Source organism: Pangasianodon hypophthalmus, chromosome 2 (assembly GCF_027358585.1).
Source record: "Pangasianodon hypophthalmus isolate fPanHyp1 chromosome 2, fPanHyp1.pri, whole genome shotgun sequence".
NCBI classification, from domain to species: domain Eukaryota; kingdom Metazoa; phylum Chordata; class Actinopteri; order Siluriformes; family Pangasiidae; genus Pangasianodon; species Pangasianodon hypophthalmus.
In genome coordinates this window covers 11,149,417-11,177,208 of record NC_069711.1, presented here as the reverse complement: position 1 = coordinate 11,177,208, position 27,792 = coordinate 11,149,417, and the positions used below count along the sequence as shown (strand labels likewise).

Below are 27,792 nucleotides of genomic sequence, written 5' to 3'. Positions count from 1 at the left end.
TGCCTTCCACCAACGCAGAGAAAGAAACAACTTTAACCTCCCATCTTCGCAAAGCAATTTGTTTTCTTGATATATACGTTTAAATTCAACACGCTCCAGTTGGTTCACTAACTTCATAGTTGCGTGACGCAGTACTAGCATACACTACTCGCTCCCGAATCTCGTCACCTGTCGAAGAACACACATGACCAAGGACACATTCTGGCCATTGGTAAGAACTATTTTTACAAGTTGAATTAAATAGATGATGTTAAAAAACTTTGCTGATGAACATTTACAAATCAGCAACACAGGGATGTGAAAACTGGAACAGTGCAGTGCAAAACTGCTACTCAACTCTGCTATTGTTTCTATAGTTAATGAAAAAATGTAAGCAGACGAAAAAAATAAGGACACGTTGTTCTTTCATGTTGGGCCGCATCACACCACACTGTATTTTCCCATAACAGCATGCGAGTTGTGTTTTATTCCTTACTCACATGAGATGGGAGGAGTGAACACCACAGCTCATAGCCAAAGACATACAGACGTTTTGCCGAGGGCGCAATGATGATATGTTATATATAAAAAAAAAAACATTATGACGATAGATTAAGGACTATTTCGATACAGAATCGTCCTCTCTGGGAATCTGAGTACTCTGTTGATGCACTTAGCTAGCTAACTAACTATCTCATCATATTTGGAGGATAAATCGTGTTATTAAATTAATCTATTTTTAGCCTGGTTAATTAGGTTTCCGGGCAACCAAACCCAGTTGACCTGGGCAGCACACTGGAGCTTTTACCCTAAGATAGTAATCACAGGAAACAGTAGACTATAGAGCAGAGAACAGACTGATGATCATACAAGCAGTATAATTTAATCACAGTATAATCACAGCATACAGCTAAACTGATGTCATTAAAACATTCTCGTGCAAACCCCATAATTCCGCTACCTGGACAGGTAGACAGGTAGAATTTCCTCTCCAGTTTTTTTGCTGCAGAAGATTCTGCACAGCGTTCCGCAGGCCTCCGCTCGACCAGACTCATAATTATCTGGAAACTCATTGGCATCAAACATAGGGTTCGACACCATGGTGTCGGTGGACAACTGAGAACCTTTTCTCCTCAATTCAACTCCAGCCTGAGTAGCAAGGGCTGAGAGAAAGAGGGAGAAGGAGAGAGAAAGAGAAGCCAGATTTAAGTGACAGCTTTTTACACTTATTCAATTGGTCTTAACAGGGATTACAGACAAAGAGAACCAAAAATATAGTATCCTGCAACTACAATGCAGGCTACACTGCATTATAAGGTATTATAGAGCAAATTAAGTTTACCAGTAAACTAATATGGTTCATGGACCTGTTCTATATTTTACAGAATATTTCCTTGTATGAATCCTGTCCCAGTTCAAATGTCAGTTATACTGGATATTACTGTTCATCTGGTGTTTTATTATCTCTGGAATAGAACTACTTTACTGGCATATTAACAAATGCTATGCTATTACGATCTGCAAACAACAGCTCGTTTAAATCACACACAATTCTTGTACAATAATGGTTCTGGATCTTTAGGAAAAATCAGATGCAAAGGAAAGAAAAAAAGACAAGCTCTCCTGGTCAGCCTCCCTGTTATTGAACACAGCAGTTCAGAGTTTGCAAAACAAATAAAAAAAATAAAAAGGCAAAATCACTGTTGGTCAGCACCTCTAAATAACACAATAAAAGGCACACTATGGCAGAAACAAACTGCACACACATCCACAACATGCAGGAACGTCCATACAAAACGTAACAGTAACTGAAAATTCATAAAACTGTAAACGAAAAGCTACAAAAATAAAACACCAGGCGGAACTGAAGACAATGTTGGTTGTTGTGTTTCTTTGGAGGAGATTGGTTAGTAGAGGTCCTTTAGGTGGATGATATGGGCAACAACAGGTTGTATGATCGTATGTTAAGTTACATCCAAAAAAAAAAATAATAATAATAATAAAAAAATAAAGGATCAATCACAACAAACATTCTCAGGCCTTTGCTGGTGTGTCGACCTTCTGATTATCATTTCATACAGGGAAATTCAGAATATTTGTTGTATTTGAGCCTGTGACATTTGGGCAGCAGTCAATAAATTTCCCGGACCCCTAATACCAGACTCAAGCAATGTACAATCAAATCTCTTGTCCCAAGAAAACAATACTGCAACAACAAAAAAGTGACAATGTCAAAGCAAAAGAAACAAGTCAAAAGAAAATTAACCAAATAATTGCAACTGGTAAAGCTTGTGTTCCTACTTACAAGATTTATAAGAAAGAAGAATTTGGAAAAATGTTGCTGCAAGATAACAGAGATAAAATGGAAACAAATCAAAGAACAGCAGTAATAGAGATCCAGAAACTATGAAGAATGTCAATATGGTTTTTGTTTTGTGTCTTTATACGCTTAGTTAGTACTAGAGCTAAGAGGCAAAGTTAGTGGCTAGAACAAGATACTGAATTTCAGTTATTCACCATGCATGTATAGAGATGGAACGGAAAGGAAACAAGCAAACACATGGACAGTGAGCCACCATTCAACCTGACATTCAGCTCAGAATACTGTTTTAATCAGTTCCAGGAAAATATTGGCCTTGATTTTTTTTTTATACTGTAATACAGATTTTTTTGTTAAATATAACCTTTCAAATGTAAATGATTCAATTTGAGTTCCACATGCATGTGATACACTTCTAAAGCAGTTTCCAAGACTTTTGACTTTTTTTCATTGTACAGTATGGTCACCTTGATTCTGAATTCAGCTGCATTTTATTTTTTTTTCCATTTAAACACATTATGATTAAGAGAGACACTTAAATTTACTATGTAGTCCTTAAGGGATCAATAAATTACTACTTCTGCTACTACTACTAAAAACAATAATATCCAAAAGTGCTTGACCAAAAAATTGTGAAACAATTCATTTAGCAATAATGTGAAATTGTAACCCATAAAACATCTAAAAACATCAATTAATCATGGTAGTGATTCATGGTAGTGACTTTTAACTTGATGAAACACTATAGAAGATTTTGGTTAAGAATTTATCTTGTAATTTTTATACTTGTTTTGATGAACAGACAGGAATTAATAGTGTTTTGCCCCATTTTCTCCACAATTTGGTCATGTGCCGATACCCAACCACCAACACGTGCTTCCTCCAAGACATGTGAAGCCAGCTTTTCAAACTGCTGCTCATGCTGCAGGGCAGAGTAACACACTCTGAGGAAAGCGTTATCTGCCTCTTCCACATACATGAGCGCACAAACGTTGCTCTGGGAGCAATGCCGTCCCTCCCACCCACAGAGCACCGTCAGTATTTCTCTCCTGTGCTCCTGGCCACGAAAGGATGTAGCATCTTCTGGATTCGTACTTGTGACCTAACCATTAACGCGCTTATGTGGTGCCACTCAGGAACCACCAAATAAACTGTTATCTAAAAATAGCCTTGTTATATTACATCACTTTTCTGTATATCATTTTGCATGAGACACCAAATATTTGTAGAGCAATTTTAAATACAAATCCAAGCTTTTTCATAGAGGACACTTATAAGTCTTAACAAATTCTGAAAATGGTCATTTTAAAAAAAAAATCAGAAATGTCTGTACATTTAAGAAATGCCCCAACCACCCAACTGAACCCAAATAGTCAAATTTTCCTCCCTTGTTCAGTAAAGATTACTAACATTTTCCCCATCAGTGATGTTACAATACTACAGCACAGTACTTAAGTACAGGATATTCTGAGCTGGGTAACTGCTGGTACTGCTTCATAACATTAGTGCTACCTTCATGGCACATATGATAGACTCCAAATGTGGTACAATCTTGCAGGTAGGAATAGCCTATTTTGAATAAGTAAAAGAACGGAAATAAAACAGGACGGGAGATAATGAGAAAAGAAAGGGAAAAAACAAGTGACTGCAATATGTTTTGGCAGTATTAGAGGTCCAATCCCCATAAAAAACACCTTACCAGTCACACTGCTTTCTCTGCTGAGGCCGGAGTGAAGTTTGCAGTGAACGAGCGCAGCATCGAACAGCCACTGGCCAAAAAGGTTCAGCACGCTGTTGACCTTTGGTCTGGTGGGAGCAGGCAGTGGTCGTGGCTCAGAGCTTGTCTGATTGGGACTGGACAGAGGAGAGGTGGAGGACGGCTGGTGCAACACTTTAGACTGGCCAGTCTGGAAAGCCAAGCACCGAGCCACGTAGAATCAATTATACATACATTAGACATTTACACAACAGTTAGTTTGATTGGACAAGAAGAGTTCCAATAGTGCTGATATTTATTCTAACAGCACTGGTACACTGCACTGTTTGTCTGTGTTCACTATGTAAAATTCCAGTTCTAGCAATAGTTTGTTACACTGAAACTATTACTACATTTACTATGGGCTGTCAGTCAGTCTGTGTGTTGGCATGGCAACACACAACACTCTATCCAGCTATGGCTTCATTCTTTGAGAACAATTTTCACTGATGGAGCAAAAATGAACTAAATATCTGCCCATACTCTTCGGAAACGTCAGTTAGTTGATATTAATTTATTGTTTATAAAAGTGTTGCGTAAAAGCAATATCACACTCGCAATCGTGTTTGCTGTAGCGTATCAGCACGGCTGTGATCACCTGTGGCTGAATCAAAGCTGTGCTGATATTCAGTACAACACCACTCTTGCTCGTGCGATGTTGCTTAAATAAACTTTCAGTGAAAGTGTGAGAAAAATTCAGACAGCAGAATCATATTTTTTGCAATGTTTCTTTGATGGAACGTACCGTAGAGGCTTTGCTGGTGGTTTTATTGACAGCTGTTGGCCTGTGTCTGCGACTGTGAGGGGGTGTGGTGTTGGTGGTGGTTGGGGGTGGCGGCATGCTTAGCCGATTAACAGGGGTGGGTGGAGCGCTGTCTGAGCGGGGTCTGGATATACCTGCACAGTAAAAAATAAAATAAAAGTAAACAAATAAAATAAAAAATACACAAAAAAGTCAAACAAGAAAAGGTATGGTAAACCAAGACACGGACAAATGTCAGGACATCTGAAAGCTTCAGGCTTTCATCACAATTCACACTAAATCAGGATAACTAGTGGCTACTTCAGGCCAGGACCACACACAGACTCAGCAATGCAGCATAGCCACAACACTTTTAAGTATTACATCATTTCAGTTATTGTGAAAAAAAATTGTGAAAAGCCACTTAATGACACAACAGCCAATAAAGGTTGGATCAAACACCAGGTGGTTCCAGATTTGCTCACTTGGTTTCCAGCTGGTGAGCTATATTAATTAATATTTCAGCTCAGTCACACAGTAATCAAAGACAGGTGCTGTATAATACATCAATAAAAAAAAAAACTATACTATATACATTCATGATGCTGAATGGTAAGTAATGATTGGGTGAGTATAGCAGATTTGACAATGATTAGGCATCCACTCTGCAAAGATATCCTTCTGAACACATTGCAAAACTGTAAATAAATAATCTGTGTTGCAAAGAACCATTAGAAAGAACACACTGGAGAGCATCATTTCCTCAGTGATGTTTTGGTTCCCTATGCCCTCTGAAACATCCATCATATAGCTAGGATAAGGTTTCAGGAATAGCACTTTCATTTAAACAGATGCCAACCCTTTATTTTTCCCATGTATTTGTAACAAGTCCATGATTTTCACGTTTTTTTGGTTGTTTTTTTTTTTTTTTTGCATGCACTCTTTCAACCAGCCAATCAGACTCCAAGTCCCATGTGATTTGTCAGGAGCATGTTTTTAAAAAAGAAATACCATAAGATGGCAGCCTGTCTCGAAACACAGCGACACCTGGGGACAAATAGGATTAAAAATGCTGACATATCAAAACAAGAGCATATAGGCAGGCAGACACACACACACACACACACCTTTGAGTTTTGGGGAAAAAAAAAAAAAAAAAAAACTTTTATATAAAGCACTTTGTCAGGACTATCTGAATATCATACTGCTCGTGACAAGGTAGGTCACCCATTTTTATTTTTCTAGTTTTCCTACATATACAGGACACACACACACACACACACACACACAGCAGAAATGAAAAGCATTAGTACAGATATCACAATGTATCAGAAATTAGAAACAAACTGCACTGTTTTTCCATTTCTGTTTTAGTTCTGTTCAATATGCAACTTTTTTCCCCCCAAAAGCAGTCCAATGTTTCTAATCCCTGAAACACTGCAGTCTCCAAGACTCCAAGGAATGCAATGATACATTCATTGATGCCTCAATACAACCTCAAAGCGTATCTACACACTACTGAACCCCCTCCCCCCAAAATAAATAAATAAATAAATAAATAAAATCAGTGGTGATGTGTCTAACCCAGTACTTGGTTAGTCACTAGTTGATTAGGTTGGTCATGTTTAGAATACCTAGAGAGGGAAGTCTGTCTCGAATATATCTCCTAGACAGTGCTGTTCCTGAGAAGAAGAAAGACATGAGTTCCACTGATGCACGGTGATACACACTGCACCCCACACACAAGGCCATGAAGTGGCAAATACAAAGCATTAAGCAATTAGTAATTACACCTACAGAGCACACACTGGCAATTAGCCTGAGAAGTAAAGCATACAGTCCTGCACTGAAAGTGGAGTAAACCTAAAAGGTTTCAGAAGATCGCTATTGATGGCTGGCTGAAATCTACTCCTGTGTGATTGTATGTGTAAAGCGTAGCATGCAATACTGACAAGCTTTAAGAACAGACACTAAGCACATGACCATTTATTTCCATTGAACACAAGGGTCCTGGCATCTCTGCTGATCAGCATTGTTACTTGTTCTGCAGTTAGTCAAACCAGCCAGTCCTAACCAAATAGACTGAATTAACTGACTGAGCTCTAATGTGAATAATATATGTGCAAGAAAAAGAATTTTTATATCTAACTGTGATATTAGTAAACCCCTATTGCCCAGATTTACATGAAGGGAGTGGGAACAGAAGGTGTGCTTTCACTGAGTACCATAAGAGGGCAGAGTTTCATGACTCTTGTCTTTCTTAAAAACTGCCACACCTAGAAGAGGAAACAGAATTGTACTTTGGGACAAATCATAATTATGAAGATATGAAGGAAAAAAAAAAAAACTATCAAAATCACAATGCTCATATTGTTATCACACAATTACTTAAATGGATAAATTGTAAAATGTGATTTTCTTAAAGGGGTAAACATGGTGTTGTTTTGGAGTGATACATTCAGCACGTACCATTTTATAAATATATACTAGCAACATTTGATATTACAGATGCATCAATACCATCTTTAGACCAAGTATGAGTATGAGAACATGTTTTTTGGTACTCACAGATACTGATACTGATGCTGAAATTAGTAACCTACCTATTAGTACGTATTAATAAGTATTAATCAAGCAGGGATGTCACAAAACATTTTAGTTAGCTCTGTTTATGTTTCCCAAGTTTATATAGTGGCCAGGAAAAGTGCACTTAGGCTACTAGGCACATTATATGTTAGTTAGTTGATTTTTAAATGAAGTCCATTAGCTAGTTAACATTATTTGCCTATGATTGAGTAGGGCTACAGTTTTGTTCCACTTGAGAAATCCGCTTCTGTAAACTGTAGGTAAAGTACGTTTCATTGTTTTCTATACGCTGGAATCCCTCGTTGTCAATGACTGATCACCACAAAAAACATGCTAGGAAAGTGCTGTTGATTTCACTCACGCAGCTTTGTCTGTATACATATTTAACGCCGCTCTTCCTGCAGCATTGGTTGCTGTTGTGTGCTGCTAGCAATGAACTCCACATGCTGATGTTTATTTTATCAAGGCTTCGGCGTGAATGGCACACTGATTTGAAAGCAAGGTGTAGACCCTGGAAATGTATATGTCTCAGTGCTCAGTGCTCGCAGAACTGGAGTGCTTTCAGAGCCTGACAGTTTCTCCGCACACTCGCATCACCGCTCCATGCACGAATATCTTCATGTGTGCACAATTCACAGCACCTTACACTCATACTGATATTGCGCTGCGTGTTGTACTGCACTGCACTCTCTCAAACATACTGTTTAAACCCGTATGATGTTTTATCAAGTTATTCATCTTGATATTTCCACAGAGCACAGTCTGCAGTCTTTGCCATCATTAAAGTAATACACATATAGATCATTGTCATTTTGTGTCGTCTGTTCATTAACGCAATGTACACTAGGCTTCTGTCACACAGTATCCCCTGCTATTTGATGCTGGCATTCACACACTGTACAAGTTCAAGGACACGAGCATGGTATCAGACTGATACCTGATACCAGTAGTGGTATTGATGCATCACTACAATATGTACACTACAATACAATAATACAATAGACATCAATAAGGACAAGAATGTTCATGTTTCACTATCAAGCTCAAATGGAGTAATACAATTTCAACCGCTCTCACCTAGGAAAGCATCCACCAGGCAGCTGATGCCCCTCATGGCTCTAAAGAAGATCTGAGGCAGCTGTTTGAGACAGGGGTGCTGGATCACCTCCTGGGGCACACTGCTCACACCCAGCAGCTGCTCCTGGAACTTGGGAGTGGAGCTCACAATCACAGGGTTACTGAGATCCACTGGATTACTGACAGGAAAGAAAGACAAAGTTCCTAAGTTAAATGTAGAAATATTCACAAATACAAAGTAACTTGTCAAACAGAAAAACACTGTTTTCTTCTACTGCAAAAATTTTCAAATGGAAAATTTAAAATCATTAAGACATTCTGCTATGAGCCTAGTGAGTGGCTTTAACTTTATACCTTCTAAACAGTGGTTTCTCAGCTCTGGTCTTGGTGATTTATCACTCTGTACAACTAAAGCCTAATCTTACATCTCTCATACAGTCAGTCACAGCTTCTGAGCCTTGTTTATTGGAGCTAATTTGCTAAATGTCCAGGATTTGAGTTGGACACGGCTGTTCTACTTTATCAGTTCTGTAACATGTCCCTGGTGGAAATCGCAACTAAATACAGATCTCTCATACTGTTCTTGTGTTGTTTTTTTACCTCTAAAATAACTGCTGCACAATCATTCTGGAAGCAAATGCTTTTTACTAATTCCCTCCACCATGATCCCCTTAAGACTTCATCACTTTCATTAAGGAGAAAATTAACAGGATCTGCCAATCTTTTCCCTCACCTCAACTCCTACATTAGTTCTTATTTCCCTTATTCCCTAACTATATAACATGTTTTCCTCCTCTTTTTCCGCACTTAAAAATATACTGCATTTTCTACCCCATTCATGCGCTTCCTTCCCTTTACCAAATGCTCATCAGTGGCTCATTCACTGCAGGGCATGTACCGACGCCCTTCAAAACAGACAGCTTGGTACATATTATGAAAAACTAAACATTATACCACTCTGGTTTTAGCTGCTGCTAAGCGGTATCTCTCTAATTCTTAATCAAAAACCCTTAAACATGCTGTCTTGCATCTCTTTCTCACCTTAACCCAACTCCAGGGTCCCAAACGGTCAGGCATTAAAATCAGCACACTTCACAAAAACTGCCCTTATATGATGTCACATAGGACAAACATATATCAATCCTCATCCAACTTGACCTCTCATTAACCCAGTTAGGGATAATATTCACTTATCCACCCTCAGCAACCTTGGAATCACTGGCCAAGTGACTCGGAGACACTTATATTAGATGTAGACTGTGCACTGGTGTTCCACAAGGCTCAATGATCAGTCCTCATCCCTTTTCCCTTTATACTAGTTCTTTAAATTACGCGGTATCTTCACATTTCCTCATACCACAGAACCATTCACTTCGTGCTTTGCTTTCTTTCACCGAAGTTGCTACTCGTATCTCGGCATGTCTGGTAGACATCTCATCGTGGATGAGCATGCACTGCTATAGTCTATGCTTGATCTTGTTGTTTCCCTAATCACGGCATCCAAAAATGCACAAGTTTTAGACAATCAGATATTAATCTCAGCATATGCTGAAACTTTGTCTGATCATGCAGCCTTATCCTATACACACAGATTTGACCATTTCTCTACATGAAAACCACTCTGGTCCTTGTTCAGAGACCTGGCTACTGCAGCTCGCTTCTGCACATACCGTTATGCCCTAATATCTAAGCCAGAATATGACAGCCTGATTTGTCTTCCATTTCTGCAGCTGCCTGCATTACTTTTTAAAACTTGATGCTTGCCTGTAAATCACTGCAAGTAGATCTGCAAGTAGGCTTGACAAGCTACCCTTCAAAACCAACGTCCAAAATTCTCTCTATACCAGTGCTCAGGTGGTGAAACCAATTTCCTTGGCACACACAGACTGAAAACTGATTCGATGCAATCTTGTATTAATGGAAGCTCTTACTCTGTATATTAATGTATTTCTGTACTAGCACTGACTCACATTTCAGGCACTTATAGTCACTTATAGTCTAGCTTATAGTGCCCTAGCTTATCTTATCCTGTTATGCTACTTTGACAATGGCCTTGAGCAAAAAAAACAAACAACTCAAAGCTGTTTCATGAAAATCTGTATAAGAGCATGTGTTAAATCAAATGTGTGGCTAAATACCTAAGCATGTGTAGAAAGCGATACCAAGTCTGTGCTACACAGTCGTTGTCCATTTCTGTAGGTATGAGATTGGCATCCTCCTCTGGCACTTTAAAAGGAGGGAAGGATGGTCCATATGTGAACCTCAGCAGTCTGAAAGATAAAGGACATACATTATGTGGAATAAATCTACAGCGCTTTCCTGAACTGAAACATGTTCTTCTTTTGCAGATATCTAAACCACAAAGTCTGTGTGCCTCCAGAAGTGAAGAGAGAGAAACCTGAATTTAAAGATTCTGTGTATTTCAAAATTTCATTCAAATTCCACAGAAAGACGACACTACGCTGAGTTTCCAAAAGCTGATACGGTATAAAACTGCTATGCACTCATTTAATTTAGATGTAATGTGTATTAGATAAGATATAGAAATAATAAATATTACCATGAAAACTATGTCTACCTTAATACCTTTATTCACATACTACAGACTGACAGGCTATTCAGAGGCCTCACACATGCACTAGTCATTCCATATCTAATTATAATATCACTTTGTCATCTTTATATTTTCTCAGTTTAACTGGTTTGTAATGAAATTATCTGAAATGATCATAACCTGTTTTAATTATCCTGAGCTGACGGGCTACAGCAAGCTAACAGCTCACCTATGTCTACATTTGCAATTATATTTTTGGGAAAAACATTAGTGACGTTTACAATGACGTTAGCATGACTAATGATTTTGATCCAGGGCTGTCATTGTCAGTTTATTGCCCGGCAACACTAGTAGCAATTAAACAGTATTTCATTCATTTCCTCATGTTTTTTTTTTTTTTAGCATCAACACTACTGGTAGTTATATAGAAGGTGATTAATCCACTCTGCATTTTCTCTAGCTCATCTAGGTGCAAGTTCTGAGTAAATGCTTGACGTGTGCAGCATATAAAGTTTCTAAAAAGTCAAATGAAAATTAAAATTACATTAAAAATAGTTTCCACATGGTTTGGGTAAAATCTATTTATTTGTTTTCTAAAAGCAGAGATGTCAAAGTATGTTAAGTAGAAAAAACTACTTAAAACTCTGAATTCAGGGACAGAAGCAGGTTTTCTCAGACTGCCACATATATATGATACGGATGAGTCAATCTTTATATCTCTGGTACTAATGCATATCAGGTCATGAATAACTGCACCTGGAGGTGAGAGCAGCGATGACTTTGCTCCACTGCTCCACCACAGGGGGGTGGTGTCTCCAATTGGCTAACATCTCTCTGGCTGTCTTCCAGTACGGTGGTGTTGGGAAGCAGCGTGTGCAGGCCAGGAACCAAACTTCAAACAGTACACTGATCAATTTCTCAGCCAGCTTCTCAGCTATACCACCTGGAGGGGACAAGTACAGGGGGCTTGTCAACACTAAATCAACATGTAGTATTGGCTAAACAGTATAAAATATTCACAGTATGATAAGTAGGGATGTGCGAGACTAGCTGACTAGTCGACTAAACGGTACTGCTGCTGCTAGTCGACACTGGAAATACCAGTCAATTACATCATTTTTTTTTTTAAACATTTATTTCTTGCTTTATATTTTTACAAAGGTTACGTTCAAATTACTGTCATGTTAATGTCACGCTTTTAAAAATAATACATTATCTGGAGCGGAAAACAAAATCATTTCATTTCACCTCGGACCTTGCAAGCGTTTTCTCTGTGTCCACTCAGAAGATGAGCAAAGTGTAAGAGCATTTTGACTTAGAAGAAAAGTTTTGTGTAGGCTATGTCATGTCAAACTGGCATATAACAATTCCACTGGAGTCATGTGTAACCATATTCATCACATCACATCACAGGTGTTAGCATAGGAGAGACTAGCCGAAGAAAGCAGACGCCCGTCACATCACGGCATTCAGTAGCAGATCTGACTGTTTGATTCACAGATTAAGTATTTCAAATGCATCGCATATACACACAGTGTTTTTTGACTGTCTTCTGGAGTTTCTTAGTTTTAGACTAGTTGAACAGTTAGTTACAAAATTTCCGTTAAAAAGTCAGCCAAATTAGTCGTAGCGCACAACCCTAATGTAACCGTAAAATATCCATATGGAATTAAAAGATAATGAAATTAAATAACATCACACTGCATCAGCAGTGCAAGCATTAAATATAACAAGAGGCCGTGTGGAAAAACTTTAAAAAGCAGGGTACCATGTTTGAAAATCATGTAGCATAGAGCAGAGGCTGTGCAGCACTGTTTTGAAATTAAGGGGGAAAAAAATTTAAAAAAATAGACTGAAATGTGGTAGGCAGAGCTGCACACTGTTGCCATGGCTACAAACCTCCCACGGTGGGCGGGGCGAGCAGCGTGTCATTGATACGGAGCAGGAAGAGAAGCAGCACCTCCCACGTCTCTCTGGCCATACAGGAGGAGTCACGGGCGAGTTTCTGCACCGCAGACAGCACCTGTTGACACAGCTTGAAGTGCATAGGGCTGAAGTGCTCAGGCCTGCGAGACACACAGAACCGGTTAACCTTTACTTTCACACATCACATATCTGTGTGCGAGCACAAATTACATGAAGCATGGCATGGGGTGAAATCATTCTAGATAACATACAGCTTATGGATTTATTTGTTTGTTAAAATCAAGGCTTCACGGTAACATGTATCACAGTTCTGAGTACTGACCAACACCCAAAGCTGATCCGGCTACATCGCATACATTCACAGCACAAAATGCGTCAGTGGATTGGACTGGAAAATATGTTAAATACTAATCACTACCTCTATTCAAAAGGACAAGAGAACGTGAGACAGTAACAGGTTCTAATAAAATGCAGGAATGATTTATTTCCCACTTACGGTTGGTTTGGGAAAAACAACAAGCTTGTAGTAATTTGTTCATAACAAATGCAAAAAAAGGTCTGCAGATCATTTGTATGTAATGCTTAGATATGTTTTGTTTGCAAAAAAAAAAAAAATTATTCAGTCAGTGAATGAGTAGGTATTTGTTGCTGCTATGCACACATTTCACTGATTATCAAAATTATACGTTTATCTGTGTGTGTTTAAACATCCACGAATTGTGTAAGTATAAGTCTTCCAGTATGCTGCGCTCATTTGAACCTGGGCCATGCCCCTTGAGTCATTAAATCATGAGGGAGACTCCTCTCGCTTTCAGGAGATTAGTGTCTGAGTCAGTGAACCTTTTGTTCATGACTGAGATGAAGTTTAGTGAGTATCGTTTGGTCTCTGTTGGTCTGAGCTGAAGAGTTCCTTCATTTCAGTGCATGTGATAACAGTCTGCATTGAGCTGCGACAAGCGTACCCAGAGAACGTCAGTGATCTCTGTATAAATCACAGAGACAGGAGTGTCTTCACGATATATACAGAGTTGATACGTTAAAAGCTACATGTGCACTACATCCACCTTATATTACTGCAGTATGATTGTTTTGACTGTTATATTATAACTAATTATCGTAGAGCTTGCGGCTGCGCAAGTTGCACTTGACCATTAGTAGGTCACGTGATAATAAAATGTATGCAGGCTATATCTGTGCTAGAAACTCAACAAATTACTTGATTTAGGCAAACGAACTGATGAACTGAATGAATCATTTAAATGAACTGATTCAAATGACTCGAGTCACTGAAAATACTCAAAAAAATTTAACCGTAGCAATGATTACATGAAAATTAATGTCTACTAAAGTGAATTCCTGCATTTGATCAATCATGCTCATTATTACCTCGGCAGGAAGAGGTTGTAAAGATGTTTGAGGATAGTTTGGACGTAAAGGTTGGGCTCTTTAATGATGGGTTGGGGTATGGAGTCTCGTGGTGACACCAGTGCCATGATCCAGTCCGTGTAGACATCCACACACAGCTTGACTGTATCTCCATCCGACGGAAGAGTCAGACCGTAACATATTACCTCCATAGTCCATTTCACCTGAAGACGACATCACAAGAAAGATTAGAGACATTTCCACAGGTCATTTAACAAATTAGTCATAAAACAGCAAGTTAAACATTAAATGATGTTTAAGGTTAATTTAGAACGGCTATCATGTGTCCCGACTCTGCAAGGCAGCAATGTTTTTTTCTTTAAAAGGTACATACTGCAATTTTGTTTAATTCAGTTTAAGAAAATTCAGTAGTTTAATCTCCAACTACTGTCCACATGCAGTGTGCTGACCGGTGACAATTCATCCCAAGCTACCTGGGTTTTAGTTAACACTAAGTTACATTCCTTATATGTATAAACAATATTACATTTTTTTTTTTTTTTTTAACCAAACATCCTTGACCTATGACTTCGAAAAGACTTTAGTTCACCAATATTCTTCCCAGGTTCTCACATCACATCAGAAAATCTTAAAATATAACCGCTAAGTACTTATTTTATTATAAAGCAGCGTTCCAAGAGTGCTAATATTTAGTATAACTGCACTGGGACGTTTCACTCCGCTTGTCTGTGATCTCCATGTAAAATTCCACTTCCAGTTCCACAGAGTTAGTGACATCATCAGCAGACATGGCAAACGGTTCATTTTTCATCAACATAACTTTTGACTTAAAATATGCAATCTAGTCAGAGGAAGATGAGAAGAAAGAAAGGAAAGCCAATTTCCCCAGATGCACCTTTAATGGGAATGTACAAATCAGTGGGAGCTAGCCAGCTAGCCAATGCGCTATAAGGTAAGTGTAGATTTTTCGGGATCTATTTCCGCTTGCGGAGTAAAAATAAACAGAACGTTTGACCATATTGTGTCCAAAATGTCAGTTAACTGATTAATATCTTTATAGAACTGCTGTATAAAAGCAATATCTCACTTGCAGGTGTGCGGTTATACTGAAGCAAAGTGCCGATATTCAGTATCACCACACTATCGCTCATGCAATAACGCTTAATTAATCTCTGAAATGAAAGTGCTTCTGTTGTTCTAATTAACATACTTTTGTGCTTTTTGGGCGTATAAAAGTATTGCTGAAGCTTTTCTGAAGCAACAAAGAAGCAACAACAGACATGCCTTAAATATAAATATGTTCAAAACATATTTAAATAAGTCACAATGTTTAACAAACCAACTCAATACCTTACATACTGCCCTTATATACACTATATATACACTAATATACACTCCTGGGCCAAAAAAATGGGCCAAGCTAAAAATGGCAAAATATTTAGCTTTTAATGGTCGTAACAACAAATCATTGTTCAGGAAATTAGCAAGAATGAAACAAATAGATAGAGGAAGTTAGTATGCGATAGCTTTTCCCTTTGATTTCTTTAAATATTTAAATCTTGTGGTCCTTGATGAGCTGCATCAGATGTGACAGATAACAAAAAAAAAAAATCCCAGAAGATATTTTTGGAAAATTTTATACACCCAGTGTGTTATGTGTTAGTTTGAATTTTACATCAAACATTTTAATTATTATCATGATTTTACCTTTGTGTACAACAAGACTATATAAGTGAATTTCCCTGTTTCTAGCTTTTCCCCAAACAAACAGTTCACTTCAGCAAAAGTAAACCAGCAAATGGAGGCACAGGAGCTCTCAGGAGTGCACTTGTTTCATTCTTGCTCATTTTCTGATCAGTTGTTGTTAAGATCATTAAAAAGATTAATATTTGCCATTTTAGGCTTGGTCCATTTTTTTTGTCCAGGTGTTTATTTTTATTGAATATTCTAAATTCTAAATTTTCAAAAGCATTAAATTATGTTAACAAATCCATTTCCTTCCAATCTCAACCCATGTCCACAAACTGTACTTTCCCAAATACTAGTGCTTCAGTATTTATTTTAATTTTATAATTGTCTATAATGTAGTTCTGTATAGAATATTTTATATAACATTATTATAGCTTGTTGTTCTTGTATTGTTGTAGCTTGTCTAATTCACTGGCACGTTTATTAGCAAGTACACTTAACCTAGAAAGCCACACTGTATTGGCATGAACAGGGCGCAGAGTCGCAGCCTGAACACGTCACTGTTCAGTTCCATTATTTTGGTCACAGAGGCCTCCTTAACTGATGAGTCTTACATCAGGATTATGGATAATGTAGTACCTGACCTGGATGGGGTGGATTTATACACATTTAAACAAAAAAAAATGAAATGAGACCAGATTATGGCTTAAACATGACCACAATACTGTAATAAAGAAGCACGAGAAGAAGCTCATGAAGAATAAAGAAGCTCATGGTAATTAGACTGGAGAGGGTTTATACATCATCGCAACTAATTAACTGTCCTAGAGTAATAATGTGAAGCTTTGTTACTCATTGCCAACAAATGACCTTCTGTGTGCACCACTCAAACTTAATTTTGTCTTCAAAATGCTCCCTATAAGATCAGTGCGATGAAAATCCATTGTGGTGAATTTAATATAACACAGTTGCTATTGGAGAAATGACTGTAACAATCATATAATAAAAAAATGAACTCTCTGTTCTTAAATAAAATATACTATTGTAAAGTTTTTGGGCAACTTTTGGACAAATAATGCTCATGCTACACTGGATATAAATCATGATATGACACAAAGTCCTTTTCTTTTTAGAAATAACACGTCCATGGCAGTGGTTTTCAACCTTCGGTCCACAGCTAGAGTGCAAGTTGTTTAAGCCTTTTGCCTGTTTTCTCTGATTACCAACGTCCATATCTGTGTAACTGTATTTTAACAGACCTGTTACGGGCCCCCTGTAGCTTCTGTAGTTGCTTGTGTGGGCTGCAAGCTGGGAAACATAGGGGACCTCAAATCTAGATAAACATGATATCCTAGAATTTATAGCACCACTTCTGTAGCATTCTTTAACCAAATTTAATGGGAAAATATGATGTCATGCTATAAATGTGATCGTAACGGAAGGTCGTCTGTGGTATGTGCCTGATACCACTAATAAATACCTAAAAGTACCTGACCTAAAAACAGTTCCTACAAAGAAAAGCACCATAAGTACATTCCTGGCACTGACTCGCATTATCCAAATAGCTTGAGGCCTGTGTGGAAGCTTGGGGGTGGAGACAATCGATAAAGATCAGATCCAGAAAGAGGCTGAAGGGAATTCACAGGATATCCTTCTACTGTTATCAGGCTGCACAGAAGCCTGCAGGAACCGCAAATACAATATAACAGATGGGGAAGTTAAAACTCCACAACATGAAGTGAAACACACACGACACTAGATTTAAGGGGCAGAATTTGCGATACCACACACCTCACAAATAAAAACCACAGAAATAAGAGGAAGTGCTTCAAGCTCTCACATTAACACTGATACATGACTAAAGAATCTGCTTAACATCAGCAGGGGCAGCAGGGGCAACATGGGCAACGAGTCTCCTGTGTGCGTCCTATGAACATTTCCAAGGCAAAATTTTATGTAAATACACCACACAAAGTTTTCGTCCTGACAGGATACCAAATGCCTTTACCAAAACACATCCAGCATGGACCTTAGAGTTAGTGATAGTGACTTTAACCTGCGCAATATACAGTACTATGTGTTAAGGCTACAGCAATACTGGTCTATGCAGCAGGCTTTAACAAAATCCTCAATTATTTGTTATTATTTATTCACAAGCAGTTCCAGAGGTTGCACAAAGATATACAGAAGAGAGACAAATTAAAGGAAAATAGCAACATAAAGTTAGTAAAGTGTTAATCTGCCAGACAGCTTTAGCTTCAGCGCTCCTTGGTATAAATTGTACAAGTCTATGGAGTTGTACTGGAAGAATGATCACCACTTTTCCCCAAAGATACAGTCCCCTCGGAAAGGACTGGAACAGCAAGCCCAATTCTTTTGTTTCTGCTAGACACCGCAGACATTTGGGTTTGAGATCAAAAGAGAAATATGAGATGATAGATCAGAATTTCAGCTTTTATTTTGTAGAATCTAGATGTGTTAAACAACTTAGAACATGGAACCTGTGAGAACAGACCACCCAATTTTTAGGTGAGCAAAAGTATTGAAAATACTACATTAAGGTAATTAACACTTAACACAAAACTAATACTCTCCATATCCCTTGCGTACAATACGTGCATCAAGCCGGCGACCCACTGACATCACCAGTTGCATTCTTCTTTTGTGATCATTTTCCAGGGGTGTACTGCTGCTTCTTTCAGTTATTGTTTGTTTTGGGGAGTTTCTCCCTTCAGTCTCCTCTTCAAGAAGTGAATTCTTTGTGAATTCCAATCTGGCCTTCAGATTCTGACTGCTGATGAACGGTTTGCATCTTGTGGTATAGCTTCTATAGTTCTGCTCTCGAAGTCTTCTTCGACCAGTGGATTGTGATACCTTCACCCCTGCCCTATGGAGGTTGTTGGTGATGCCACTGACTGTTGTTTTTGGGTTTTTCTTCACAGCTCTCACAATGTTTCTGTCATCAACTGTTGTTTTCCTTGGCCAACCTGTTCAGTGTCTTGTTGCTAGTAATCCAGTGGTTTCTTTCTTTTTCAGGACATTCCAAATTGTTGTATTGGCTATGCCCAATGCATGTTCAATGGCTCTGATCGATTTTCTTTAAAATAGCTTGCTTTTCTCCCATAGACAGCTCTCTGGTCTTCATGTTGGTTTATCCTTTTTAACAACAAATGCAGTCTTCGCAGGTGAAACCCAGGGCTCGAACCAAGAGGAGACATTCAGAGCTATTAATTGTTTAAACAATCAATCTTAACAGGACACGCCTGGGCAACAAGAAACACCTGTCAGGCACAATTCCAATATTCTGCTGTAAAAATATTCCAATATTTTAATGTTCCAATATTTCTGATCACTTGAAAAATGGGTGGGTTCAAACAAAAGGTGCCATGTTCTAAGTTGTTTAACACATCTAGATGTAAATATCAGGAAGCAAAAGCTATCATCTCAAACACAAATGTCTTCTGTGTATAGCAAAAACCAAAAGAACTGACCTTGCCGTTCCAATACTTTCGGAGGGGACTGTATATAACAGAGCCACCAATTTCCCTTTAATTTGTCACCCATCTACATGTGCTACATAGATCACTGAAGTTCAAACAGCGGAGGCCGATCTTTAACCTAGTCACATAAATATTCATTTATTGTGTGGAAGGTATGATACAACTGCAGTATGTGGAAATATAACAGCAGGTTAGAATTTTGTTCAAATTGTAAAGACAGATTGTATTTTTTCATATGACTCCAATTATCATCTAAGCGAAACAAAACCTACACTGAATGTCAGCTTGGTTCTGTTTCAGTTCCTCAGTTGTGGCAGCTATTTGCCTTGACAAAACAATAGGCTATAGTCCAGCTGCTTGAATGTTATCTGAGAGAATTGAATCACAGGACAAACGCTGATTAATTGAGACACACCAGCATACAGTCTGTTAATAACGAAAACAACGCAGACTGATTTCATGTTAGCGTTAAGCCTGCAACGATTAGTTCACATAATCAACTAACAATAAAACAATAACGTAAGAGTGCATAAGCATCTGTTCCTGAGTAGAACGTAATACAATAGTGAAACAGCTTTTTTAAAAAAAAAAAACAAAAAAAAAACAACAGATCAACTGATTTCTCTTGCAATATACAGGCTTCTTGCGTAGCTAAATTAAGCAGTCATGTGGAAAAATCTTACGATTTGGTGCTTAAGCATGACCTACAGAAAAGACGAGTGCAAACTGTCTTTTCTTGCAGCATCACAGAATAAATCACACATCGCGGACAGAACTTTGAATCAAGGTGCCAATAGAAAGAGAAAAAAAAAAACACTGGTAATTTCACTCCAAAAAAATAAAAGCATGGTACAGTGCAGTCTGCAAAACATAAATAAATAAATAAATAAATAAATAAATGGAGATGCCTTTCACAGCAGCACATCAGCGACGCACAAACATTTAAAACATAAGCTCCTGCTCCATATACTCAGCAGCTGGCGTTATAGATTGCATTTCATGGAAGAGGCTTGAATTTTGACGTAGTAGTGAAATATGTGTGGCAATTTCATAGTTTAATGAGGCGGGTAAGTTTAGTGTGTTTCATTCTGACTTGTTAAGATTAATGATGAGGCAACGTCTGTGTGAAATATAGTGTATAGTTTAAATAGAGATAGAGCGCCAATGAAATCCTCAATTTTCTTCTGTTTTTATTCAAAGAATTCAGAAGAAATTCTTTATTTGTAATTTAAATTCGTTTTTGTTATTGGGAAGAGGGAATAATCACTACATTAGCCCTAGTGGAGAAGGTCATTAGAGTAACATGATGTGAAAGGTTATTAAACGCAATTTAGTTCTAAATGATATTACTGGAAAAAAAAAAAAATAAAAAAAATAAACAAACTCATTTATAAACTGATTAATCACTTATTTCTCAACTAATTTACACAAATAATCGACTAAAAAATTATTTTTTGCAGCCTTAGCTAGAGCAGCAGGTTCTCATTTAGAGTAACTCTTCTCTATGCTTTAACACATGAATTTTAATTAACACTGACGGCTGTTAAAAGAGCTGCATAGGTGTATTGCGATCGGTTTAAATATACGGTATTTTCACACACACGCACACACACACACACACACACACACACACAGTCCCAGCATACCTCTTTATCTGTCTTGAGGAGGCACTCGGAGGCAGGAGCTCCCAGGGTGGCACCCAGTGGGCGCACCACGGCATTGGCAACGTCACGGCCCACAGCGGCCGGGTACGAGTGCAGAACGCTGACGTGACCCTGATCGCTCTGCACCACCAGGTGCAAAGACCTCCATTCCGAGTACATGGCTGAGACTTCTACTGCATCCAGCTGAGCTCTGAGCACACGGAGAACACCAAAACACGATTAGGCGACCATCTCATCAAACAGCTGCAGAATGACACAATAAATCCCAATTCATTAGCACCAGGAATTGATATTTTGGTCTAAATGTCATGTTTGACGAGAACTCAACTTAACCAAATGTGTACAATCTCACAACAGAGTTTGTGCACAGTGTTCGTTTTGATGTCGCTTTACCAAAATAACAACTGCAGTGTTAATCAAGGTAATAGAAATGAACTGTTTTGGTCATTTAACAACACAAGCAGAGAAAAACAAGCAGAGCATTACAATGTATTGATAAGACAGTCTATGTATCATGTCTGTGCTGTTCACCTGACTAGTCCAGGCCATGAATTTGAACCGCAGAACTATTTATTACACCAAGGGTTTCCTGTGGTTACACAAAAAAACTGCCCCTTCATCTGCATATCAAGTGTAGCTTTTAAATACCAACTGCAGCAAGAACCCAGCGTCTCTTAAAAGTACTACAAAAAAATATAGAGCTCAATGATGAATACACGAGCTCAACAAGAGGGATGTAGGCTAGATAAAACCACTAAAATGACACTGCTGACACTTTCCAAGCTGCTTCCAGACTTTCTTTTCTCCTCTCCACACTGTTAATCATATAACTGCTGTAAACAGACTGCAGTAAAATCATACGCACGGGCTGTGAGTTGAAGCAGACTGGAGTAATATGTTTAAAGTAAAGTCACAAGAATGTTACAGGGACACATGGCTGGAGACTGCTACTTCGTCTTGTACGTACCATGGCCATTCAGGAAAACGAGAAAGCATTGTTCGACTCTACTCTTGCACAATCCAGATAGCGGAAAAACTACAGGATTAAGGGCAGAAATGTTCTAGTTGGCTCCTCAGCGGACTTAAAATCCCCATGAACTGACTAGAGAGCCGTGATCTGATTCCGCATATTGACTTGTTTCCATTTGAAACAGGAAGTCAACGTGACGGCGTGTTGGTTGAAGTGCTTGACTGCTTAACTAAAGCCAATAGTGTGCGAGATATGCCACACACACACACACACACACACACACACACACACACACACACACACACACACACACCCGTCCCGTCTAAACAAACCTGACCGCCACTTAGCCAAACATAAAGAAGTGACAAGAGTTTAGCAAGAGGTTTTTGTCAACTGTGGAGGATTTCTCACCACTGCCTTCACCCCTGCATGTTGAGGACGACATCCTAGACAACGAGATGCTGTGTGTTTTCAGATTTACGCTGTACATGTTTGAACACTCGGTCAGACTGAAGTAGCAGACATACCAGCACTGACCAGCCTCAAGTCTGAAAAGTGTAAAAGACACGCAGCCAAAAACACAACGACCATATTTTCTGCTAACAGCCACTACTGTAGAGCAAGACCCATCCCAGGGGGCGGAACATAGACCTTCTAGACAGCATTTAATTGGATGAATAATAGACTAGTACAGGATGAATCATCAAAAAAAAAAAAAAAAAAAAAAAAAAAAAAAAAAAAAAAAAGGAACTGCTTTCCTGGAAGTGATAAATTAAAATGAGAATATATTTAAAAGTAATTGATTAAATTATACTATCGTATTGGTTTCCATAACACTAAGGAGCATGTAGAAAAAGCTCATCAGTGTGGATGACACTTTAATCTCTGTCAGTGAAGGTGCGACTTCCGTAGCCACTGCTAGCTAGCTCCAGGCGCAGCAACCGTCCCAAACAGCAAACTGTCGTACTAGATAGTCCACACACACAGTACGACGCCCATCCTGACACACTATTTACTACTGTATTAGGTGATTTGGGACGCAGCCTCGGTGAGACTTCTAGCAGGACAGGAAGCTAATCACGACAGCACATTATCATTTCCTTATTGCACACCCAAACAAATAAACAACCTGTAAATAAACCTGTTATATATTTCCATTGTGGAAACTGAGATATTTAAAGATTAATAATAAGACAAGCGTGCTTTTATTCAGAGAAAATTCATCTAAACGAACATTAGCCTGAGCTGAACTGGTTGTTGTTTGTTGTTGTTTGTTTGTTGTTGTTGTTGTGTTCACATCGAGCTGGGTTAATTCCTGAAACGAAACCTCGCATCTCTGACATTTCTAACAGCACATAAAAATTTGGTTTCTCCCAACAGTAGCTAGTTTGTTTAAAATGGGAGGGAGGACCTCTGGTACCAGCATTAGCTAGGAAGCTAATCCGAGCTAGCACAAGAGCCTAGCCTTGTTTGACGGATCATTCAGGTTCACTGACAGCTCCAGCTCCAGCTCGCGTTTCAAAACGACCTGTACTCGGGGAATAGACTGTGTATCTGCGGGATACAGGAAACACAGGAAACAGTTTTATTTTCTTACAAAAAAAAGAAAAGGGAGCAACTTGGTGACAAGGTGAACTCGATTCGGATCTTCAACACTGTTAGCTTAGCCACATCGGTTATGTTATTGTAGGCCGCAATGCGGGACAATCCTGCAGAGGAGGAAAAAAACAAACAAACAAAGCCTGCTGGAGGACTAACTAACAAGAACAGCAATAAGCTATCATTACCTGCTTCCGATGTCATAGCAAGCATTCGTGTCTTTTCAATGGATCTGGCAGAATGAACAGGAGAAACTTTGCAGCATCTTTGTCACTAGCTAGCTAGATTACATCCATGGCTGTGCAGCGCAGACGTTTGGCCACAGCGCGCAGAGAGAGCAGCGGCAGCAGCAGCACCGCCAGGGGGCGCTGCACGGAGCTCCGCGAGGAGGGAAGGCCTGAGAAACCGGACCCGAGTTAGCATTCCAAACGGCTTACTACTCACTACCAAGGGGCACTAAATAGCGCGTGAGATAGCAACATTTACAGATAAGAAGTGCACTTGGATGTCTGATAGGACACTATTTAGGATTCAGCCCTGGTCAATTAGTATGCCTATCAGCGTATTAGCATTTAGTTACTTTGGAAAATACATGAAATGGGAAAGAACAGCGTTTCTTCAACATTTTTGTATCCAGTAACTCCTTTAACTACAACCTGTATTATAATATAATATAATATAATATAATATAATATAATACTTTGATAATGGTGGGTTGTCATTTCTACCACTGTTAAATCAAAACAACAACAGTAACAACAACAACAACAAATCACAGACTTTGCTCTGCTTCATGGCCCTCTGGGAAACCCAGAGAGCATACTGAAAACCATTTGTAAAGACTATATCTTGTCTTTATGTTTTATTTAATGACTGTTATGAAAACTTTTACCAACTCTAAGCAGTTTGTTTGATTATTTGAGCCAGTGTGGTCTCAGAGGGCTCCAGGAGAAACTCCTCCTCCTTACCTAGTGACCCTAAAGCTAATTCATTATTAGCAGCTAACATCTTTAGCCCAAGAGCTCACAGACTATTTAGAGCCAGCAACCCATTTAACTCTAAAATATATTTCAAGAAAGTAATCAAATTAATTGAATATTAAGCTCATTATTTAAATGGACTGTATGCAATAATATTCTGGATATTTATTGGCACCATAGAGCTTTTTTAATTCCTGAACTTTCCACTGATATCACATTAGGTCCAAAGTGATGTGATTTATAGGCCGCTAGTTTTTTGAGTTAACGAAGGTTTTAATTAAACCCATTCCATTAACCCGTAATGGCCTGGTGGTTAGCATGCTTGCCTCATACCTCCAGGGCTGGGGGTTCAAATCCTGCGTCCGCCTGCATGCACGGAGCCTGCATGTTCTCTCTGTGCTTCAGGGGTTCCCTCCGGGCATTCCAGTTTCCTCCCCTAGTCCAAAGACATGTGTTGTAGGTTGATTATCATTTCCAAATTGTCCATAGTGTGTGAATGGGTGTGTGATTGTGCCTTGCGATGGGTCGAGGGTGTGCCCCAAGCCCCCCGGGATAGGCTCCAGGCTACCCGCGACCCCGTGTAGGTTAAGCATTACGGAAAACGGATGGATGAATGGATAATGGTAGATTGGGATTTTCTCTAACAAGATAAAAATCATGGACCCCCTGGCTATGTCTCACAGACCCCTGGGGATCCTGGACCCCATTTTGAGAACCACTGCTGTAGGCAACCCTATAACAAGACAACCCTAATTAGTGTTGCAAGAAGTACTGAAAGCTCAATATTTTTCTTTCAGTGCTACAATGTACCAAATTGTAGGTTTATATAGGCTAATAATATTTTACTGTATGATTAAACAAATGTAGGATTGTACGAGTAAAGAAATTCACATGTGCCCCTTGTATAGCACACATACTATTCATTGTCTTTAACCAACTTTTATGTATTATAAATAAATGCACATTATAACACAAGTTCATGTTGCTGAACTGATGCAACCCAGCTGGGAAAAAAGTCACTGTCAACAAATGATATTTTCAGAGCTATTAGCCTAATGAAGAATGAAGAGTTTTATTCAGTAACGTGAGCTTACATGTACAAAGGTTCTGCATTCACAAAACGGAAATACAATATGATGTAATCCATGTTGTATTTGTTTTAAACATATTATGTGTCATATGAAACAATAACAAGATATTTGATTTTTTTTTAATTGCTGCAGTATCATTTAAAGGGCGTTACTTGGTATCTGTATTATGTCTTAATTATTGTATAGTGACAACCGTTCCTACCTACCCCTCAGTTATATTACACAAATTTACTGCAACTTTATTGCATTTTTCTAGTTAGGTTTTTCCTATATACTACACTGACAACATGGCAGTTTGGTAACAATAAGTTACCTAGGTAATGTTAGCAAAATGGTCCCAGAAGAGATGCTGAATTTAACAAATTAAATGTTTATGAAGTAATTAGTACTGTTTTACCTCAAGACACATCATAAGACACATAACAGCCAGAGGCAGTGAGAATCACCTGATAATGTATGCCATAATGTCATGTGGAATCAGCCGAACTTAGAACTAACTGGAAAGGTTAATACACACCACTGGAAGGGGTGATGTTAACCTTGTAGAACCTGGAGAATGTGTGTGGTGATGCCCAGGTAACAGCAGCACAGACTTTAAGGAGTGGCCTCTAAGTGCTGCCCGTGACGAAGAGACGCTACTGTTAGAGTGGCATGTCATAGTAGTGCCCGGGGGTGTCCAGCTGCCCATAGGCCATGGTGATGATGTCCACCAACCAGTGGATTAGTCTCTGTTTCAACAACAACATCTTTCCTCTGTGACAGATGAACAGTTAGTCTGATCAGATGGCCATGGTTCAGTCAGATGGCAGGGGATGTGGGAAATCTGAGTGGAAAAACACAGAGGAAGAACCTGTCCTGGCAGGAAGACTGAGGGGTGAACAGAGCGAAAGCAGCTTCAGCCCCAGTGTTGTCAGCCTCTGTTGGTCAGATAGAGAGTGGGGTATGTGAAATGCTTGGAAGAGATGGCGCTGGTAGGGAGAATGAAAGGTAAGCAACAACACAGAGTAAGTTGTTAGAGCTAACTCACACACAGTGTGATGAGTGATAGCTAGTAAGACTAGTTATGCTAACCATGGAAGACCAACCTGAAGTAGGTGCGTACCTGGAATTTCACAGTCTTCTGCAGAAAACACTCGAAATCTATGAGAAAATACACTCACCATGGCAGAAGAGATTACTGGAATCTAGCCTCAGCTTTTGGAGACAGGTTACCTAGAGCTCCAGTCACAGTCAGAAGTTAAGCAGAAGTTAAGCTCCACATAGAGCACATGTAGGAGGCATTAAGAAGAAAGTGAAAGATGGCTGGATAACAGTGGTATTTGCTGCAAAAAATAAAAGGCCTCTACATGCATTCACATGTGCACAATGTGATTCCCTCAGCCCCCGGTGGTTTAACATAAATACACACAATTTGTAAAAACCTCACCCTCTTATGCCAGAATCAAATACTCCAGTCAAAAGCATATACTCCCATACAAATTAAATGTATAATGACACACAAATACAATAAAATATACAGCTGGTTCAGGCTACCACTGGTAGGATCAAAAACAGTACCTATAAAAAGTGTTGCAGCAATCAACACAGAATCATGTTTGAACTCATTCAAATACGTTTATTCTCCCATTGGTCTTTATTGGGCCTCATGCTGATGTTCCTGCACAGAGCTGCCATCGTCAGTATTGCCGCTATTACCATGGCAACTCTATTTTCATTCATATAAGTATTGAATGGCAGAGACTATTTTTCAAAGCTGGCCAAAAAAGCAGTTTAGCTGGTGAATAATGCATGTTGGTTTGAGAATCAACGATTCTGGTAGTTCCAAAGAATCCAAGCAAATACAGTCCTGATATTATTTCGGTTACATAGACACAAATGTAGACTAAACACATGCTCGAGCAACTTAAGCAAAACTTTCTTCAACTCAGTCGTCCGAAGTTCTGACAGAAAAGCCGAAGAATATATTTTGCTTG

The 27,792-nt window shown here is 38.9% G+C and overlaps 1 protein-coding gene across 11 annotated transcripts in view; it reads right to left on the bottom strand.

Moving 5' to 3' along the window:
- ralgapb (Ral GTPase activating protein non-catalytic subunit beta) overlaps nt 1–24,143 on the bottom strand; it is a 39,321-nt gene extending 15,178 nt beyond the window's left edge. For 2 of the 11 annotated variants that reach the window (XM_053230060.1, XM_053230084.1), the window contains exons 1-13: nt 23,937–24,142; nt 21,162–21,369; nt 14,327–14,529; nt 12,914–13,080; nt 11,771–11,957; nt 10,599–10,730; nt 8,461–8,639; nt 7,023–7,073; nt 6,432–6,479; nt 5,809–5,844; nt 4,801–4,952; nt 3,999–4,206; nt 941–1,142 (exon numbers count right to left, since the gene is read on the bottom strand). In XM_053230060.1, the coding sequence (XP_053086035.1) occupies nt 941–1,142; nt 3,999–4,206; nt 4,801–4,952; nt 5,809–5,844; nt 6,432–6,479; nt 7,023–7,073; nt 8,461–8,639; nt 10,599–10,730; nt 11,771–11,957; nt 12,914–13,080; nt 14,327–14,529; nt 21,162–21,338 (1,742 nt within the window). In that variant the 5' untranslated portion in view covers nt 21,339–21,369; nt 23,937–24,142. Of the gene's footprint in view, nt 1–940; nt 1,143–2,284; nt 2,321–3,998; nt 4,207–4,800; nt 4,953–5,808; nt 5,845–6,431; nt 6,480–7,022; nt 7,074–8,460; nt 8,640–10,598; nt 10,731–11,770; nt 11,958–12,913; nt 13,081–14,326; nt 14,530–21,161; nt 21,423–23,936 lie in introns of all 11 variants that reach the window. The other 9 variants (XM_053230055.1, XM_053230076.1, XM_053230074.1 and 6 more) reach the window with 9 other exon arrangements.
- Nucleotides 24,144–27,792: the final 3,649 nt, after the last annotated feature.